At 49.2% G+C, this 21,104-nt stretch overlaps 1 protein-coding gene across 1 annotated transcript in view; it reads left to right on the top strand.

Annotated features, from left to right (window-relative positions):
* Lhfpl2 (LHFPL tetraspan subfamily member 2) overlaps window positions 1-21,104 on the top strand; it is a 140,497-nt gene that overhangs the window by 108,512 nt on the left and 10,881 nt on the right. Inside the window, exon 3 of the mRNA XM_021208338.1 lies at window positions 8,444-9,053. Within this exon, the coding sequence (XP_021063997.1) occupies window positions 8,645-9,053 (409 nt within the window). The 5' untranslated portion in view covers window positions 8,444-8,644. The remainder of the gene's footprint in view (window positions 1-8,443; window positions 9,054-21,104) is intronic.

Raw genomic sequence — 21,104 nt, forward strand, 5'->3', positions numbered from 1 at the left:
CCTCTCAGATGCCATCCTCTCAGAGGGACTGATAGGATTTTATGATGGAGGTAGAGAAGTGGGGCATGTGGCCATAGTTAATCCCTACCCGGGCTCAGCTTGTCACTCTCCTGAATGCAGCCCTATGGCTGTCTCCCCATTGTGTAATCTAAGTTGTCTCTGCTGCTCCCCTTGATGGCATCTTACCGTTAGTTGTCCCAGTTGTCCCCAAGACTTGGCCTGCTCATGTTGGAGGCTGGCCTCTGGGATGCCCTACAGTTTTGTTCCGTGCTGACACCTGGTTCCAGATGGGTCTCTGCGTTGTCTTTGGAGCTGCTCTTGGGGAGGGGGTCCTTGCCCTTGAGACCAGCACACAGCCCCCTACCTGTGAGTGCAAGAAGCCAGCTTCTTAGTTGTATTCCTGGCTGCAGGGCCGGGAGGTGCCCGTAACTGTGATCCACTGATGATAATAGCTCTCAGAAGAATGGTGACTGGAAGGACAGGCAGACTGTCAAGGCGTTTGCTGTGGTCCTGAAATCTCAGCACTGGGTACAGCCGAGGTTTGGTTTTGTTACCATCGCGAATTCATAGAGAGTGGCTGTTCCCTTGACTTGAGTTGTCAGGGACACAGCAGTGGAGGGGTCTCTGATGCCCTAGCAAAGGGAAGGGAAAGCTGGTAAGTCCTATAGCTGGGAGTGAGACGTGCCTCAAGTTAGAAGGGCAAAGCCCTGCAGTCAGTCAGTGAGACGGGAAAATGCAGTCCCCAGGAGATTTGGGACTGCGTGAGACAACAATGTCATCTTCTGTGGGAGCAGCTCATGTTCTAGTTGATCCTTAGATTTTCTGCTGTTGGCTGGAGTTGTGTGAGCGTCTCAGCAACAACAGATGGCACAGTCCTCTCTGCTTACCTTGTTTGGGGCTTGTGAAGTGACTGGGCGGGCCCTCGCCAATGGCATTGGGGCTGAGCAAACAGGATTTCTTTCTGCCTGTACACAGCAGGGGTCAGAAGAGCCTGCAGTTGCTGTGCAGATGATGTCAGTGTCCCCTGGGCAGCACGGAGCTGCCCAGCTGTCCCTTAGACGAGCCACTGGTCTGCTCTCTTGGGGTCATATGCTCTGAACTGCCGGCAGTTTGAGCAGAGTGCATAGAGCATCCCCTCTGCTGTGCCCCAGAGTTGATCCCTGAGTTCTCGTTCCTTGTGACCTTTTTTTTTTTTTTTTTCTGTTTCTTTCCTATTGATCCTGGAATGACACCTGGGCCCTCATTAGGACTTTGGCCTGACACAGAATACATTATAAATTAGAAAACTACCTGTGGTTTAAAATGATATAAAATGAGGGCATTCAAAAGGCAACTCTGGGAAATAACTTTTCACATCATTAACAAACCAAAAGTAGCTTTGGACCCACAGAGGCAGCGCAGAGGCACTGAGCCCGTTCATGTCCAAATATCCACCAGGAAGGCTGGTTTGCTCAGACAGTTCCGCTCTCTGACAGACAGCAGCCAAATCCCTGAGGAAGACCTACCTTCTTAAGAGTTTAAATGGGGGCCGGGCATGGTGGCGCACGCCTTTAGTCCCAGCACTTGAGAGGCAGAGGCAGGCGGATTTCTGAGTTCGAGGCCAGCCTGGTTTACAAAGTGAGTTCCAGGACAGCCAGGGCTATACAGAGAAACCCTGTCTCGAAAAACCAAAAAAAAAGAGAAAAAAAAAAAGAAGAAGAAGAAAAAAGAGTTTAAATGGGGGCCGGGCGTGGTGGCGCACGCCTTTAATCCCAGCACTTGGGAGGCGGAGGCAGGTGGATTTCTGAGGTTGAGGCCAGCCTGGTCACAGAGTGAGTTCCAGGACAGCCAGGGCTGTCCATCCATGTCTGGAGTGGTCTCAGATTCATTATCTTCTGTCTCAGTCTCCTGAGTGCTGAATTATTGGAGTATGACCCATGCTTGGCATGGGAAGCTCCACTTTTCCATTTGCAGAATAGTGATTACTGAAAACAAAAGCTAACTCTAGTGTGTGATCCAGGGAAAGCAGAAGCAGGGTGCATGGCCCTGGTCCTTGACAGTCTTGCCTGGTTTCTTCCCTCTTGCCAACCCGTTTCTCAAACATACAGACTAGCAGGGACTTTTTAAAACATTCAGAAACCCAACTAAAAACACGTTGTGTCTATCCAGGTTGTAGAACAGGGGATACCACTGACATGCAGGACGGCGATGGTAGAAATCTATTTTAAATGCACCCATACATGTCAAACTGTGGGAAGCTATCAAAGCAAGGCTTTTCTAGGTCTAGACCTCTGGCATCTGAACAGGACAACTCTTTACTGTCCTTGTAAGACACCTAATAGCATCTGTGGTTCTTGAGAATGTGTAGCATATACACCTCTCTCCCAAAAGATGTGAGAGGCAATAGTGCATCTAGACATCAGCACGCATCACTGCTTTGGCGGGGGGGGGGGGGAGCACAACCACCCCAGGCAAGATGAGAACCCCTGCTTCTGGGATCAAAGATGGAAGAAAAGATGCTTGTCCTAAGGGCTGAAGAAATTCACTGGCCAAAGGAGGTAGGTGCTGAACACCTTCAGATAAAAGAACACAGCACTTGCTGGGGCACTTGACCCTTCAACAGTCAGGACACCCATTTCTCTGTAACCTGTGTGTTTTATGGGGCCATCAGAGCAAGAAGTCACCTCTGGTCGTATCTTTTAAAATCTGCAGACAACAGCAGCCATTGGCCTTAGAGCTGAAGGCAATGCTCGTGCTTGTGGGGAAAGGTCCCAAGGGATCAGGGAGCTCCCTCGCTGTGCCAGGATTTGCTGGAGAACAGCTGCTCTGCTGACAGAATCCCTTGTTCCCATTAACTTGGGAGCCATCCTGAGCTGGACAGAGAACAGGTGGCTGGCCGCGCTGGCTGTGTCCTGATCACACTGGGTCACACCCCTCTGTCTTCATAAACTAAGACAGAATGTGGGAGCTGGTTAGAGATGCAGGTCCCCCCAGCACCTCCCTGTAGGAACACAGGCTCTTGTCCCCTACTAGGAGAGGGAGCCAGGGACTGTCCTTCAAGGTAGAGGAGGGTCCTCTTCACTTTCAGAAGCAAAATCACATGCAGTTGGCTTTATCCAACTGTCTCATGCTTACAGAAGGCCTGGAGGATGAAGGCCATTTTGCTAAGCCTTTTGGGGGTTCTTGGGTCTAGGGGAGATGGCAATAATGAAGAAATGGGCCAAGAAACAAATAGTTTGTCCGAAGTACATTAGATGTGCTCCCCCAAGGTCAAGGTAGTAAATTTACTGATATTTGGAGCTTATATTGTTAATTTAATATTTTATTCTTCCATACTTACAGTTCACCAGCAGAAAAGCATCCCCCCTTTGGTATTTTCAGTATAAATTATCTAAGCTTTGTGCTTTGAAACCTACATGGTATTTCTTTTTTTATAAAGCTCTCGAAAGGCCACAGGACCTATCCATCTTCAGTCCCTCGGAGACCAAAGCTGGAGCTGGGAACATCCTTACAGAGTCTGTGCTAAGCAGGTTCCTCAGCTAAGACTGGGCCATCCATTTTACCAGAGCTCTGACCTAGGGCCACTTCCTTTTGCCCCAGGGGTTTGTCGGTCCTCACCTTCCTTTGCCACTTCCTAGAGTTTTTTTCTTTTCATCATCCTCTGGTCGTATCACAGAGCTGGAACCTGGGGGGACCCTGTAGCCTCAGTAGGATGCGGAACAAAGGGATCCCTACCCACCCACTCTGATATTTTCGAGTACTCCCTGTGCCCCGAGCATTATGACAATCTCATGGCAGCAGTGAGTAATAGCTGGCTCTGAGGATTGAATGATGTGCTGGTCATCGTTCAGATGCCCACATCTTATTCCTCACTGCAGCCATGGGCAGCAGGGCACTGTTCTATTCTGGGGAATGAGGAAGCCAGACGTGCAGAGGCTAAATACAAACAGCCTGTCTGAGACCACAGCTTTTGATTGGCAGAACTGAGCTTGTCTGAGGTCTGTGTATGAAGCTTTGAAAAGCACTGTACCACCCAGGCATGTGGTATCCACGCCCTTCTCCCAGTGTGGTATTGCTTGCTGAGGGCCAGAGAGCGATGTCAGAGGACACCAAGTTTGTCCTCTTCCAGTAGAATCTCTGGATGGCCTGGGGTCTCCAGGCTGCTGTTAAACTATGACCTTCCCTGGTTGCAAGAAAGCTTTTCTCTGTATAGCACACGGTCTTCTCCATCCAAGTAAATTCCCCACTTGGAGTTTATCTCCAAGGTCTGCTGGTCTTTTTACATTTGTATAGGTTATCAACAAAACATGATTGTATTACAGGAAGAGGCAGAACACATTGCTGAGAAGACCCCTCCCTCCTAGCTTCAAAGTGGCATCTCTTAGACTACAGCTTTCCAACCTCAGCATCAGGACCCGCCAAGGGCTCCCTCCAACCCGAGGAGCCGTGTCTCCCACATCTTTTTACAGATTGGAGTTCCATATCAGCTAGAGAGAACCCTGGGCACAGTGTGCTTGTGTGTGTCTGAGTTTATGTGAAATGGATATGCATAAAGTCGAGCTGGTCCTGAGGTCTGAGTACTCTCCTCGCAGATAAGCAAGGGGATTAAAGGCATCACTTCCAAAAGATGCGCAAGGGAAATGCTCACACTGAACTTGCAGTGAGCATCCATCTCTGTGACACAGACAGTGGGAAAAAAGCGTAAGTGAGAAGGAGAAAGAGTGAGTCAAAAACCCCAGGTGGTTGGGTACTCAGTAAGCTGACTGTCCCAGTGTCTTCAGGGGACGTGGGAGTGAGTGGGTAGTTAGTTAGGGAGGAAAGACAGACAGCCCTTATCTAGAAAATAATCAAATGCAATTCATGAGCCTCGAGTCGCAGCTTTAAGAGGGGAAAACAAACTAAAAATGGAGCAGGCTTGGCAAAGCGTGGACAAGGCGTTGGATATGAGTAGGCTGTTTTCTTGAGTGGATTGATTGACTTGTAGCTATGCGAGGAAATGCCCTTATTTTAGGAGGTCTGGGCTTAAGCATTTAAGGGTGAATTATTAGACACATCATTTGCAGATGGCTCAAAAAAAAGTGTATGCATACTTTACATACATAGAATAGGAAAAAATAAGGGGGAATGTTAGCAAAAAAAAAAAATTGAATCCGGTGTTGGGTGTGCAACTAGCTGTTTCTTGCCTATTCTTGCCTATTTACATCTGCATTCGACATTATTGTAATATAATAATAAGGTGCAAGGTGAGTAAGGGCCCTGACCTTGCCTCATTTTCGTCAGCCTCTTTGCCAAGCTGGGAAGGTAGGGTGGGATGCAGTGTTGATTGACACCTCCAGCTTTCCTGCACCTTCAGAGTAGAAATGAACTTTGTTCCTGAGTTATCAGTTCAGTAATCTAGGAAATCTAGCCAGCAGGCCCCGCCCGATTTGGGTTTTGTGTGCACTTGGTGCACTTCGGACAATAGGAACTTCGAGAAGCTGGAGGCTTTGTGTTCTGAGGCACCCCCCCCCCCCAGCTCTGCCCGGCTCTCTCGCACAGTTAGAGCTTGTGGAGAGGATTTACCACTGTGACCTCCTCCTTGCTCGCTGTTTGGATTCTCCTTTAAATGTCTCCCTTTCGTGTGGGCCTTCATGGCAATTTTGTAGCATTTTCTGTAACAGGCTCTCCAGGTAACCCACAGTCCCTGTGCCTGTGAGAGTAAGGTCAGGTGGCCTGACTGGAGAAACATTTATTGGCTTTTTTTTTTTTTTTTTTCCAGGTGGTTTATGAGGGAGAAATGGCGATTAACAGAGGAGCGAGTCCCTGCTGAGGAGCGCTGAGCCTGGGGCCCCTGTGGTTAACAGGGATCTATATTGAAGATCTCTTTCCCCTTTGACACTGGGCGGTTGTCTCAGCAGGTGCCTGCCTTTCAGTGCCTTTAGCCAAATGGGGATACTTCTCAGAACACCGCCTAGTCCCCTGCTGAGTCCCCAGATTTTCCCTTGTCCAGCTACCCTGACTTTGCTCCCATCCGGGGAAGCTGCCTTGTTAAGTTAGTCAGCCTAGAATAACATGACAGTCCCCTGATGTAGCAGGAACTTGCCGGGAAACCATGCGTCTTATCTCCTGGTTCAAAATAATGGCAGTTTCGCCATTCTGTTATGAACATGGGACTTTGTTTGCGGGGAGGGAAGTGTTCTTTGGGTCCAGATGGGAGAAGTGCCTTATTTTGTAAGATCAAGCATGTGGATCCCCAAATAACCTTGCCTTGCCTCCCCTTTGACGTGGAGCATTTACCCACCCCAAGGCCTGAAGTTTCTCACAGCCTTTCTTTCTCTTCAGAGACCACCACCTCATCACACTCCTCACGGGAGAGCAGAGCTGACACTGCATTGCCACTGAGAAAGATCACAAGAGCCCTGCAGATCAGCAAGGGGACAAATAGAGTCTGAAAAGCCACTTTAAATACAAGAGGGACGGCCGGGCATGGTGGTGCATGCCTTTAATCCCAGCATTCGGGAGGCAGAGGCAGGTGGATTTCTGAGTTTGAGGCCAGCCTGGTCTACAAAGTGAGTTCCAGGACAGCCAGGGCTACACAGAGAAACCCTGTCTTGAAAAACAAAAAAATAAAAAAATAGAAGAGGGACAAGGGAGGGCATGGGCCAGAAGGGACAGCAAGCTGGTTTTTTATTCAGCTGGGGGAGGGCTCTCCAGAGGTCTCTCCACTTGTAACAGAAAGGGCAGGCGCCTCCTCCAGGGAGCCCTCCCAGGTCTCTTCCAGCAGATGGGTTACATTATAAACAATCCCCGTAAAACATTTGTTTCTCAGAAGGCTTTTCTGTTTCACAGTCTTTGGTTGTGAAGTGCTTGGGAGTGGCACCTGTGTTTGTGCTTAGTGCTAATCTTTTTTCTCCAGTTGGATTTGGAAGTCTAGTGTAGACAGTGCAGAAGTGCGAAATGAGGCCCACATGCGACCATACCTGCTGAAACCGGTGCTGTACTCGGTGCTTTAGCAGGCTCGTGAGGGAGGGGCAGCCTTGCAGTCTCTGTGGAGGTTGTAGATGGAGACACACCGAGAAGTTATTTATCCAAGCAGTGGTGGACTTGCCTGGCTCTAGAACCCAGATCCGAGGGAATCCATACACATGACCTCCCCCCCCTTAACCAAGTGTAACAAGTGTAGCCTACACACATGTGGTGTTAGTATTATACAGACTGTGTCTCAATCACATCCCATGTGACTATTGTGATGCAATTGAAATACGCGTTTCATGTGATGGGTACAGTCACCGTTCACTGCAGTGACAGCCAGCAGGCAGAGTGCTGGTGTGTGGTACACTGACTGCCATTTTAAGCTTTGATACTGGACTTTGCTATTTCCATATTTGCCTCCCCTCTTCCACAGTTGCCCGCCTGCCTCACCCAAGCCCAGCCTTTCAAGGGGGCTCTTTGTAGTTCCCGTGGCATTGACATGACCTCGGTTAATGAGATGGACTCGTTCAGAGCAGGGCCATATGCCCAGATGTCAGATAGGAGCCGCATGATCCTGCCTGACCTTGGAGAGGGGACAGAGCTGAGACCGCAGCCCAGCAGTGCCAACCCCTGATGGAGGGAGGGGGAGGGCTCAGGCTCTGAAGGAGGGGTGAGCCACTGGGGCAGAGTCCTTTGGTAATGAAGTCATGTGTCCTCAGGAGCAGAATGAGTTCTCTGTGAACTCGGAAACAATGCGCATGTTGAGTCCCAGACCTGGGGTGAATGAAGGCTCAGGCCAAGGGACGGGAGATGAATCGGGACAATTCAAGAGATGCATTCAAGGACAACTTGATGTTGTCAACAAGTGGACCCAGCTGTAATGACACCTAGTTAATGGTCCTCAGTGTACCATTTTGAATAATTTTCTCAAGTCATGACCTCCTTAAGGCTTTTTAAAAAGTTTTAACTCACATAAATTAACTTCTCTAAAATAATGTGAGGCGCGCATGGGAAATACGTTTATTTCCCCTCACATCCTTACTCAGCTAGGAACCAAATGCTTTGCTGGTAATTTGATTTCCAGGCTGTCGAAGATTTTTTTTTACTCTCTCCTGTTCAATAGCCAGAACTGTCGGTGTTTTAGCTACGAGCACAGCAGTGGCCACTGCCTCACAAACTCTCCAGGGGGCAGTCAGGGGGCGTTGACAAAGTTCTCTGCCTGCCTTGCCTGCATCTCTCCGTAACGGTTGGCTGCTGGGGCAGTGTCCCAGGTAGCGAGTGTCCCAGCAGAGGGGCTGGCGGGAGCCTGATAAGGTTCCCTACCGCCCGCCACTCTGTGCTGCTGGGAAGAAAAAAAAAGAGGAACAATGGCATCCAGAAAGCGCCCGGGGCCGTCTGGCTGGGAGTTGAGCGCGGGAAGGTGGGCGGGAAGGTGGCGGGCGTCCCGGGTGGGGGTGGCGTGGGGCGGGGCGGGGCCTGGCCAGCCGCTCACCCTCCTCCTCTCTGGACGTAGGTGAGGCTGCTGGCCGCTGGGACTCAGCACTCCGTCTGAATGCCGTCAGCCCGCGATCCAGACCTCACTGCTTCTGCCGCCTCGGACGGGACTGAGCGACCCTCGCCGAGACTTCCTTCCCGGACCTCCTCGCTACTTAGAGCTGTCTTTCTGGATTGACCCCGTGGACTCCAGCCTCGCTTTCCCACCGTGAACATCAATATGTGTCATGTCATTGTCACCTGCCGCTCGATGCTCTGGACCCTCCTGAGTATCGTGGTGGCCTTTGCTGAGCTCGTTGCCTTCATGAGCGCCGACTGGCTGATCGGGAAAGCCAAGACCCGCAGCGGCGATGAGCAGGCAGGCATGGACTCGGAGCCCCACTACCTGGGCATCCTTTGCATCCGCACCCCTGCCATGCAGCAAGTCCCTCGGGACACACTGTGCGGGACCTACGCCAAGAGCTTCGGGGAGATAGCCAGCGGCTTCTGGCAGGCTACCGCTATTTTCCTGGCCGTGGGGATCTTCATTCTCTGCGTAGTGGCCTTGGTGTCGATCTTCACCATGTGCGTGCAAAGCATCATGAGGAAAAGCATTTTCAACGTCTGCGGGCTCCTGCAGGGAATCGCAGGTGAGTGCTGGGGTATGAGGAGGAGCCCAAGCTAGGGACTCCTGGCCCTTATGGCTTGCATCTGTTGAAGAGGGCGGGCCAAGAACCCTTTCCTCTGGCCGCACTGTCTCAGCAGACCCAGGCTTGCGACCTGGCATTGCAAGCCACTCCTCCTTGCTCGTTTTTTTTCCTCTGGGTCTGAGTTGTTTGAGCAACTGTACTACTTTTTGCTTTTCTCTTTAAAACTGTGCTTTCGACCAAGCGCCCATGCGCTTTTGTGTGGTGAGGGCATATATCTGAGGGGTTTTCTCAGAGCTGGTTCTAACTGCAGCAAGAACTCGGCTAACACGGGAAGACATCGTCCTGGAGCTCGCGTTTAGTTAGAGCCAGAGAGATTGCCCTCCCACCCTGGTGAGTTCAGCTTTGGGGCTGGGAGGACTCCAGCCTCCCGAGAAGGGATTAGCATCAGCTGCTCTGTGTTTAATAATGCTCCACTTAACGTTGTCTTCCTGGAGCCTGACAGAATGTTCTGGGCAGTCAGATCAGAAGATGCGAGCTAACTAACTTCCACTTTGGGTATTTCTCACGAATGAGCTTGTTGGAAATGAGTGGAAAGTCTTGAGTGCTTGACAGTGACACTGGAGGGAAGGCTTCAAGGAAAGGTCTGTGGACCCTCACAGGACTCACTTCCCAGGTTCCCCCAAAGGGTTGAAGGGTGGACCCTGACCCAAGACAACAGCAGTTAGCCCAGGCTGAAGGGACTACCCTCTCTGCAGCTGAGTTAGAACACATCCCCCAGAGGTAGACTGAACAGGGGCAGCATTCCTGTTTTAAACAGGGTACTGTTAGTTTCAGCTACCGTGGGAGGAGCTGGAGTCTCCCACAGCCCAGTTGAAGAGCCCAGGCGGTTCCCTCTCAGCCCTGCATCCGTGGAGACCAGCTGAGCCCCGGATCAGGGGAGGTGGGAGGCCATGGAGCTTAAGTGAACTGATTCTATACAGCCTCCCTGCAAAGTTGTGAGCTCAGCGGGGGCTGCTTCCAAATAAACAGATCAAATGACAGGCTTCTCTCAAACAGCTGATAAGATAGCGGGTTTTTTTTTGTTTTGTTTTGTTTTTTTCTGTTCCTCCAACCTTAGGGGACACTGTATGTCATGACCGAGGGTGGCGGTGACAGAGGTGATACACCCTGCCATGCAGCCTGAGATGCCTCCATGGGGTTATTCTCCACGTGATGATCTTTGGGCACTCATTTATCTGAGAGGATCAGCTTCGCCCAGAGTGGCCAGGGAGATGTAGACACAGAATCTGCTAGACCAGGCTTCCATCTTTTAGCTTTGCTGCACACTAGCAGGTTCACGTTGGGGACGGAGTGCCATCCTACCGCTCTATGCAAAATGGGGAGGCTGGAATGTGATTTCATCTTAGGCTTCTAATTCTATGCAGCTCTTGGTCCTTCAGATTCACTTGTGAAATCTGAAGCCTAAGATCCTTGGCGTTTCACCTCCCAGAATCCTTAAAAGCAGAGGGGTTGAATTTTCTTTCATTTTATTTTATTTTATTTTTGTCAGCTTTCTTCTCTGAGACATTGCCTCCGGCTCCCGGTGTCTTTCTTAAAGCATTTGTCAAGTGTTACCAATGTGTTTTAAATAGCCTGTTGGAAAGCTGCTCTGCCTGAGACTCCTGGTGTGTCCTTCAAGGAGCTCTTCTTTCCCTGGGGAGCTCTCAGAAACATCTACCTTCTTGCAAACAAACACAAAACTGGGGGGGGGGGGGGGGTGAGGGCAGGCAGCAGTCTGACTCCAGCACATCTTTTGTAGTCTTTGGATACAAAGTAGAGACATCCTTTATCTTTTCTGGTATAGCTTCTTTTGTCTTTATGTTTCTTTTTCTTCCCTTGAACATGTGGGAATCCTCCTGCCTCAGCTTCTAGGTTGCTGGCATTACAGGCACTGGTTTGTCACGTCCAGCTTATGTATGGGTTTTTAACAAGAACCATTCCAGCAAACCCTATTCCCTGAGGATGTTAGCCCAATGAATCGTGTCATGCTCTTGTTTGCTGCTTCCCCTAATTGGCAAGCAAACTTTTTTTGTTTTTCAGAGTTCATTGTGTATCCATGAACCATGAATTTTTCTGACTTATCTCTCTTCATAGATCGTCTGAGAAGAGCTAAGGAGGATGTATGTATGTATGTATGTGTGTGTGTGTACATGTATATGTATATATAGGTATGTATATGTATATATATATGTATGTATACACATACACACACACACACACACACACACACACACACCCCTACCTACCTCATGGGCAGCCTGCTAGAGAGGATAGTTACAAAAATCTGGTCCATGGCCAGGCTCACAGCACACCCCAGCAAGGTGATGATAAACATCAGGGCGATACTCTTCCCGTGTTCCCATGTCTGTTAGAAGGGTTACTAAGTTCCTTCTCCCAGGATGGAGGTTCACACCAGACCCTCAGACCCCTGTAGGCCTAGGCCTGGAACATTTGACTACAAAAGTAGCCACATCAGCGTGGAGATGGTGGCTGGCCTTCTCTTCGCCAGAGGCTGTCCCACCCTCAACACATGAGTGGCTGACCGGAGCTTTCCTCTACTACGCCCCCTTGTGGTCATCTTATGCAAAGATGCTCTTGTACAATACTAACACTGGGCAGTTAGTATTGCTTCTTGCTCCATGGGGAAAATGACACTTTAAAAAGTGACAGGATGTAAAATAATGAGATGACATAAGCATATTCCTGAGGCATGCCTAATTTTAAAAATAATAACTATTCCACAGGCTTATATAGAAATGCAAACTGTGAACTGTATGTAACCTGTTTTGGGAGAGGGAGTCAGAAGGATCTTGAGTTCAAGTCCATCCTGGGCTACGCATCAAGACCCTCTCTCAAAACAAAACATTGAAAATGTTGGTATTTTGGCATTAGAGCTACGTGTGAACGATACTATTGCCTCAGTAAAAATGTCTTACCTGTTACTTTAAAAGCATTAAGTACAGTTAACTGAAATAGCAGGATTCATTTCAAGGCCTGACCTATCGACAGCCAGGAAGCTGGACATCCCTACCTTCATGCAAAAGCCATGGTGTTCAGCAGTCACCTCTGGCCATCATTGGAGTGAGTTAGGCCTTACCTCAGAAGGCCAGAGAAACACTGGTCAACCAAGTCCATTTCTCTAAGCTCCACGTCTGCTCACTTGTAAACAAGTCTAATCATGGCGCTTACCTGAAGGCCTTGGACCGTTGGGTCTTCTAGAAGCAGGAAAGAGGAAATACTCTTCCTGTCTCCCTCACGTACGCATCTTTACACTTTTTCTTCCTGGAGGCAGCTTCCACACTTGGGTCTAACTGCAGGTGGCTGCTCCGACTACCCTGGCCGCAGAAACCTCAGACTGGTGTGCACTAGAGAGAGCGTGTCTGGGACTTGGCAGAGCCAGCAGCACACATGGGTTCCGATCCCTCTGGGACTCGTTACAAAAGCTGGGTAGCTGGCCAGCAGGGCTGGCTTTTGCCAGCTGTCTTCCGTAGGTTGTGACCTGGATGTAATCCATACTGAAACTGTAGAATGCAGAGATCCAGGTTTTCCATGACAGCATCAAGCAGTTTGTTTTTGGAAATGCATACAGTGTGAACACAGACGTCCATGGAATCCCCGGTGACTCAGGTTTGGGACAGAAGCCATTCAAATGAGCTCAGGACTTGGCTCAGTGGTGTTGGCAGGGATCGGTTCCACTGGGCTGAGCCTGGCTGCCTCCTGTCCTCCAGTCCTGCCTCACAAGCTTCTTTCTGTCTGTTATATCTCGTACTCTCTACTCTAGTCAGCCCTCTGTCTGCGAGATAGCGTCACAGGGCATTCTCAGCCAGCTGTCTCTCTGGTCTGCAGGTCTGCAGCGGAGGGTGTAGCCATGGGAACCCCGGCCTTGGCCATGAAGGGCCTGGGGTGCATGATCCTGCTTCCTTAGAAGTCAGCAGAGTGGTAGAGAGTGGGAGAGACTGTGCAGAGGAAAAGTGGTAAGAGAATGTGAGAGGACGTGGGGGGCTTTGATGACCGTGGCACCGCATCTAAGTGTGAGCGGCTGTGTGCGGCACCAGCTGCCATTCTGTTCATGAACGTGAGTGGGCACGCAAACACCACCATTGCCAGCCAGGCTTGGTCTTCCCTCATGAACCAGAGTGTGAGTGGCGGTATAGGGGGCACATCAGACACCACTCGCTCCATCCAGGATTGACTTTCCTGAACCAGTGTCTAAGGGGCGAGTGGGCGGCACACCATGGCTGACATCTGGAACTGGGTCCATTGTTCTTCTCTCGTCGTGTGACATGCAACAGCAGCAGCAGCAGCAGCCAGTGGCACGCACAGCCCGGCTGGGTCTCAGCCTACGTGCATGTTTTTCCTCTCCCTGTTCGTCCATTCAAGACCAGAAGGATGAAATCACTAAGAAAGAGGAGAGAGACAAAACCAGGGTCTCAGGATGAAGAGGAGCCTAGGCATAATTTTAGCTCTGAGAAAGTCACCTACCTTATCCTGAGAAGGCAGAGTGACCTTGGCGAGCAACTTTGGATCTCCCCAGGGAAAGGGGACTTCAGGAGAATTGGGAGGACAAGCCAGCTCTCCCTTTTGGTGAAAGCCAGGCACTGGGGACTTCCTGCCTCCAGGATGGGGACTCTTGGTTTCTCTACACAGACAACACCTCTGCTAACAGTTTCCTGTTTGAATCAGTTTTAGAGTGTCACAGGTTGGGCCTGCAGAGATGGCTCGGGTAAAGAAGCACGTGCCACTCTCTCAGAAAATGCAAATTCCATCACCAGAACCCATATTGGGTGGTTTATGACCACCTGCGACTCCAGCTACAGGGGGAATATACCACCTCCGGCCTCTCCAAAGGGACCTGTGTACACACACACACACACACACACACACGTATGTATAAAGGGAACCAAATATATATATATATAAGAGCCCAGTCATACCATGAAATAAAAACTAGTGCTTAACCACAGATAGAGCAAGCAGCCATTAATGTGAAGAATCCAGAGACTGGATGCATTTTTTAAGAAGAATCTGTTATAAGGGCCTGAAGAAAATTGCAAACGCTCTTAAAATTCAGATGCAGTGTCTGATTTGCAAATAGAATGTGAAAATGGTTTGCCACAGCACCTACTTGATTGTAGACATAAACTACCATGAAGCGGCTGATGCTCTGTGTTCAACCTACATTAGCAAGTCATGGGACAATGGCTTAGACGTGGCTCTGAACGTTTATTTACCTGAGCAGTGTAGGCACTCTGTTTTAAGAGCTAAGGCAATGCTGGTATTTTCCAAAGCTGTAAAGCCACTTTAAAAAAAAGCTATGCTATATCTCTGTGTAATAGTACAAATATGAGTTTGTTATTTAATAATGTTTTTCCAAGTAACTTCAGTAAATAGACACACACACAAATACCGTAAAAATATACACACTGAGAATTTAAAGCCAATATTAAAATATTGCACATACTTGTAACCCTAGAACTCAAGCTGGAGAATGACAGGTTCTAGGCCAATCAATAAAGGTGACATGGTCTGATCATGTCTTAAAGAAACAAGGGTGGGGCCTAGGACTCGGCGGTAGTAAGTTGGTTTCGTATGTTAAGGTTCCGTTCTCAACACTGCTTGCTTTACAAACAGAAAGATAAAAACAAACAGTGCAAGCCAGTGCCCACAATTCTAGTTTCAGATCCGAGTGGCTGTGTTCAGTCACAGAGGACAATCCCAGTGGCCCAGTGTTGAGCGGTGACATCTGGTGTACTGAAGGAATTATTTAACATTTGCACTTGGAGATCCACTGGCAAGTATTAGACTTATTTCTGGAAGATTTCACTCCCAATTACTTCAGGGTTTGGGTTTTTTTTGTTTTGTTTTGTTTTATTTTTTAAGTTTTTTACTCACTTTTGTAACTCCTGGAAGTACATGCTTAGTATGTGTGAAGTCTTGGGTTTGATTCCCAGCACTAAAAAGAAAAGAACTTTTTAGCAGGACATTTAATGTGTATGTGCCTGGGTGTACATATGTGGACCATATGCATGTAGAGGTCAGAAGAGGAAATGGAAGCCCTGGGATTGGAGTTATAGGCTGCAGTGAGCTGCCAGATGTGGGTGCTAGGAAACAAACTTAGTCCTCAGCAAATTTAGCATGTGCTCTAACGGCTGACCCATATCTCCAGTCCCGTGCAAGCTTATCTTGAATTGTCAAACAGGAACTGTCTTTCATGATGGATGAGTACTTTATTAAATACTTTATTAAGTTCTCCTAGTAATCCACCCACAGTTAATATCCAGCTTCTCTGAATGGGAAATAATTTCCCATAACTGAGAAGGCATAAATAAAACCATGTATGGGATGCATGGAGCGGAAGCTGCTGCTGCTGCTGCTGCTGCTGCTGCTGCTGCTGTGCTGGGAAAGACCTAGAAAGGCTTGAACAATGGAGAGACCCATCTCCCTAACAAACTGTATCTCCATGCCCTCTGGACTGACTGGTTTTGTGTCAACTTGACACAAGCTGGAGTTATCACAGAGAAAGGAACTTCAGGTGAGGAAATGCCTCCATGAGATCCAGCTGTAAGGCATTTCCTCAATTAGTGATGAAGTGGGGAGGACCCACTGTGGGTGGTGCCATCCCTGGGCTGGTAGTCCTGGGTTTTATAAGAAAGCAAGCTGAGCAAGCCAGGGGAAGCAAGCCAGTAAGTAACATCCTTCCATGGCCTCTGCATCAGCTCCTGCTTCCTGACCTGCCTGAGTCCCAGTCCTGACTTCCTTTGGTGATGAACAGCCGTGTGGAGGTGTAAGCTGAATAAATCATTTCCTTCCCAACTTGCTGCTTGTCATGATGTTTATACAGGAATAGAAACCCTGACTAAGACAGCCTCTCTGGGCATCAGATGACTCTTAATTGGTAGCCATTAGTTTTCAGTAACTACAACAGCAGCTTCTTTCAGGGCTATAAGGTCCTTTTTATCCTAACTAAGACCTGATTGTCATCCAGAGGACTCATTCCATTTAGGCGGCCGAGCCTCCCACCCCCACGCCTGACACCGAAGCACATTCTCCTTAGCAGTTCCTCGGCCATGGTAGTGCTCTTAGTAGAAAGAGCTAGCCTGTGGACACCTGGGGAGATGGTGTCCACATTACCAACAAAGCCCTTTTATTACTCTTTTTAATTATTAACATCTGAAGTACCACCCAGTTCCTCTCCTTCTGTTATTACTATTAATCATATACCAAGTTGACAGACAATATTGTTCCACAAAGACATGCCAGCCATCAGCTGACAACCCTTTTCCTTAGCTGACCTCTGACTCCTGGTTTGGTCTGGGAACATCTGCTTTAGCCATAAACTCAAAGTTTTCAGAAGTGATCCAACTATAGAGAGTTTGTGGCTAGACAGCAAGAAGACAGAAAACTCAAAAGCAGCCTCCGTCCCTCTTAGCTCACAAATCTGCAGGCTCCTCAGGCGTCCCTACCATACATGGGTTCCTCAGCACATCCTCTGAAGGACTCTGAACCCATAGTGGCTGCCTGGGAACAAGTGTAGTGTATTCTGCAAAGATCCCTGCCAGTCCACAGTGAAACCAGAAGCTGAGGCCAGTGTGGTGAGATTTCATGGACCTGGATCTATTCGTTCTAAAGAATAATCCTTTATTCTCAGATTATATCCTTTATCCTTCTGTGGTGCTTCTGGTGTCCTTGTTTTAGTAAAATAAACACATTATTCTCCTACCTGTTGGCTAACCATTTGCTCATAACTTGTATTCAAAGCTTTTGCCTCTGAGTTTCTTTTAAAATTCTTCCATGTCTGTCTCTTCTTTCCAAGGCAGAATAGCAGCAGCCTACTTGCAGCCTTGTCTTCGATCTTTACTGAAGGATGTTCCATGGTCATTCCCATGCCTGTGGGAGGAACAATCTAGGCGGCCAAGAGTGGCTTGGGAGCCAGCCCTGGCCAGTTATGGTGTGTCCTTGTCAGTCTTTGTAATGTCAAAACCCTTGAACTAATGCAAGAAAATGGCCCTCCTGACAATAGGTCTTGACCCAAAGATAGCTCTTGGGGACTGCTAAATGACTTGTGGCTTCTGGCATACAAGAGAACTTGAGAAAAAGAAAATGTGAAAGAGGGAAGCAGACAGGTAAATGTTAGCCAGCTCAGGGATGCTCTTCATACACAGATATGTATGGTCCCTTATGTTTAGTGATTGAACTCTTAGTCGGTGAACTTAAGTCAACTGAACTAAGAGTTCAGTCACTAAACATGATCTTCATCTACTGTACGTACACACACACACACACACACACACACACACACACACACACACACCTATGAATTGCACTGTGTTCCAGCAACTGAGCAGGAATGAATCTCTGCAGTTGTCTGGCTCCTCTAGGAGGACTTTCCGACCCCAAGCTCATGCTATTCCTAGGGACCCCACCATCTTTCTGCCTTGTCATTTCCCTCCACAGCTTTCTCCCTCTCCAAGTGCCTGGCCCTCCCGTGGGCAGCCAGGCCTTCTCTGTAGCTGCCCACCCGCAGGCAGCTGAGCATAGCTGGAAAGCTTGAGTTTTGTGGTTAAAGTGAGACTGGCCTCTGGATACCTGAAAATCAATTACATTTATTTAACTGCTTTTGTGTGTGTGTGTGTGTGTGTGTGTGTGTGTGTGTGTGTGTGCGCGCGCCTCTCAACAAAGAGCCTTCTCCTGCAGTCAGAGAAAGGATTTCAGTACACAAGGAAGAGGCCAGCCAGTGGTTTGGCCCTGACGCAGACTTCCTGTTGGCACAAACTGCCAACCTCTGGGGTTAGTGCTATCGACTGAAGGTCCTCCTCCAGCTACTTCAAGAACTCGGCAAGAACTTTTCAGGATGGCTTGGTTCATTTAGCCCAAGTATCCTGGAGCAGTATGGGAAAACTGCATAGGTCCGATTAGCCATCGGGCGGAATACTGAGAAGACTACCTGACGCCTTGAAGGAGGAAAAGAGAAATTGACCAGGAGGTTATTCAGAAAAAGGGCACTGCGGGAAACCAAACAAAGGTCACAGGAGCTCCTGACACTGAGGTAAGAGTGACAAAGAGATGAGGACAGGAAGCTTCTGAGGCAAGCAGGTGTAAGAATCGAACTTGAGCTTGCACTAAGCTAAGCTGAACGAGAATTCAGGTTCAGACATGAGTCCCATGTTTCTTGTCAGACGTCCATCCACACCTGCCGCTGGATGTGCAGAGCCGTAGCCCCAGTTTGGAGGCAGGAGCACCGGGTGTATTGAGAACCGTAGGACTACATACAATCAGGAAGAAGACCGAGCCTGGGCCTTCAGCATAGGGGTGGTAGCAAGGTCTGGGAAGAAGCACAGGGTCCTGAAAAGGGATAGACTGGGCACCTCTGGCCTGGCACACACCAGCACATGGCTCAGGTTCCATGTGTGAAATTCTAGCCCCGTCTTGGTTGGCTCCTTAATCGGCACTTGACAGCGCCTGTTGAACTTGCTGGTTGGTGCGAACACTTCTCATAGGCTTAAGACAGTCTCTGAGCTGTGTTCCGGAATGCATTGTCACTCTGGGTAGGAGCCCAGAGTGGTCTGAGCTGGATCAACACAGACCAGGCCTGAAGCTTTAGTTAGGACTCGAGTCCAGATCTCTTGAGTCACAGACTAACTATGAGAACACCACACAGAGTGGATTTCCCGCCACACCCCTGTGCCACTTCTGATGGTGGTAGATGGTGGTAGATGGTCTGCTGTGTTCCGAGTTGGTGCCTGTCTTAGTCTCAGGGCTATCATGAACTCTCGACAGTGGTTATTCAGTGCTGTCGATGCCATGCCCAGCGTGTTTATGATCAAAACCAGATTATACCTCCTTAGGACATTGAGTCAGCCAACAGACCCTTAAGAGCATGTGTCATGTGTGTGTAATAGGGAAGCTTCTACAATGGATAAAACTTTTATATGCCCAAACAGCTTAGAGACCCACATAAGAGACTACCTTCTCCCCAGAGCTGAGAGAAATGAAGTACAGTTGGCAACTGTATATAGCAGCTGAATAGATTAAAATAGCAGTGTGACAAAGGGCCAAACAGAAAGGTCCTCAGGGCAATGGAGAATAGAGAAGTTATCCTGACAGGACTAGGGTGGGGACATCTCTAGGTGGATGTGAGTCCAGAGCTGGCAACCTCAAGGTCTGATCCAATTCTTGGATGTCTCTAACTTGGAGGCGCTGGAAGTCTATTAAACTCAGTGACAGCTGCTACAAGCACATGTGCATGCATGAGTTCTCTCTCTCTCTCTCTCTCTCTCTCTCTCTCTCTCTCTCTCTCTCTCTCTCTCTCTCCTACACACTCATGCGCATGCATGCACACATGCACACTGACCCTCCACACTGTGCCAGTGTGAAGACAAGCCTGTGGTGTGTGTGCACTCCGCAGCACCCCTCCCTCTGTGCATCCTTCTCCAGGGACCTTAGGGTGTCGGGCCTCTGGATTGTGACTTGGTGGAAGTGCTCAGTGTTCTGTCTCACTGTGGTGTTCCACAGGCAGCCATAGTTCCTGCTCTTGGGAAATTTACTCTGCAAACTGAGGTCTTTAATCATTTTGCAGTGTTGAGTCTGGAGGCCATCTGAGGAGCAGGGAGTGTCACGTGGAGACCCACCTTGCAGACATTGCACAGGGCAAGACTGCAGTGTTCCCTGATCAGGCATGGGAAGTGACACCCGTGTAAGTGGTGGGTGATCCACACAGAAGAGGCTGGGTCTGTCAGCAGGGATGGTTTGTGACTGGTTGGAAGGGAGGTGCCAAAAAAGATGCAGGAGAGGCTGCAAGGCAGCCACCAGCCTTCCCCTTTCCTGCTGTGGTCCCTCTGGTTCTACGCCTCGTTCTGCATGGAACACACAGCCTGGGTACAAAAGTGCCCCTCATCCTCCGAGTCCAGTCTTTCCACAGTCAAGTCTGAGAAGGCTGAAAGCATTTTCCTTCTCCAAGGGGGTCTGATTACAAGTTACACCAGCAGCTGTGCTCAGTCCCAGGCAGACAGACATCAGGATTTCTAAGGAGTGACCCTGACGCTGGTCTTTGCCCAGCCCCGCCAGTGCTGACGGTTGATGAGGAAGCAGGACTATGGCTTTATACTTCGGGTGTATTTCATTTGATTTTAGCATCTTCTGTATGTTGGACAGTGATTAGGTACAGTTGTTACTCGTGGGTGGGAGGGCACACTGGAGGTAACCCAGTAAGGCTGCCAAGATGATGATGTGGCTAAAATAGGGTGTAATGGAGGAGGGGTGGTTCACACTGGGAGAGCTAGGTAGCCAACAGTGAGGCGGTTAAAGCCGTCTCTAGCCTCAGGTGGCATCTGAGTAGAATTAACCATCAGTTTCTTTTCATCTTCCCCCCCTTGCATCAGTAAGGCTGAGCCGTGCACTGCGGTGACCACAGTCATCAGGTGCTGCCGTCTTCTAACCCTCTTGTCCAGTAGACTGGGAGGCAGTGAAAAGGTTTCTTTAGTGACAATGAAAATGGGACCTTCTGGGACACAGTCCTGTGAGGTACAGAGCCACAGCACGGGTCCCCAGCAGATGAGACCTCTCCATGTTGGGTCCACTGTCCTCGGCTTCCGGCTACAAAACTTGTCAGCCATCTCAGTGCTACATTAAGGATCCAGTCAGAAGGCGGCAAGTGAACGTTCTCCCTTGTTCTCCACAACAGCCCCAAACGCTGTGACTAAGGGAACCTGCCAGCGACACCAGGACCTGATGTCATCCTCAGGACCTCGGAGACCCAGGGCTGTGCTCACCACACTGGCTCATATGGGGGAACATCAAGTGTGGCCACCAGAAGCAACACACTCTCTGGAATTTCTTGGAATAAAGGACAATTGAGATTTTAAAAGCGTGTGTGTGTGTGTGTGTGTGTGTGTGTGTGAGAGAGAGAGAGAGAGAGAGAGAGAAGAGGAGAGGAGAGGAGAGGAGAGGAGAGGAGAGGAGAAGAGAAGAGAAGAGAAGAGAAGAGAAGAGAAGAGAAGAGAAGAGAAGAGAAGA

The sequence above is a fragment of the Mus pahari genome, chromosome 11 (assembly GCF_900095145.1).
Source record: "Mus pahari chromosome 11, PAHARI_EIJ_v1.1, whole genome shotgun sequence".
Taxonomy (NCBI): Eukaryota; Metazoa; Chordata; class Mammalia; order Rodentia; family Muridae; genus Mus; species Mus pahari.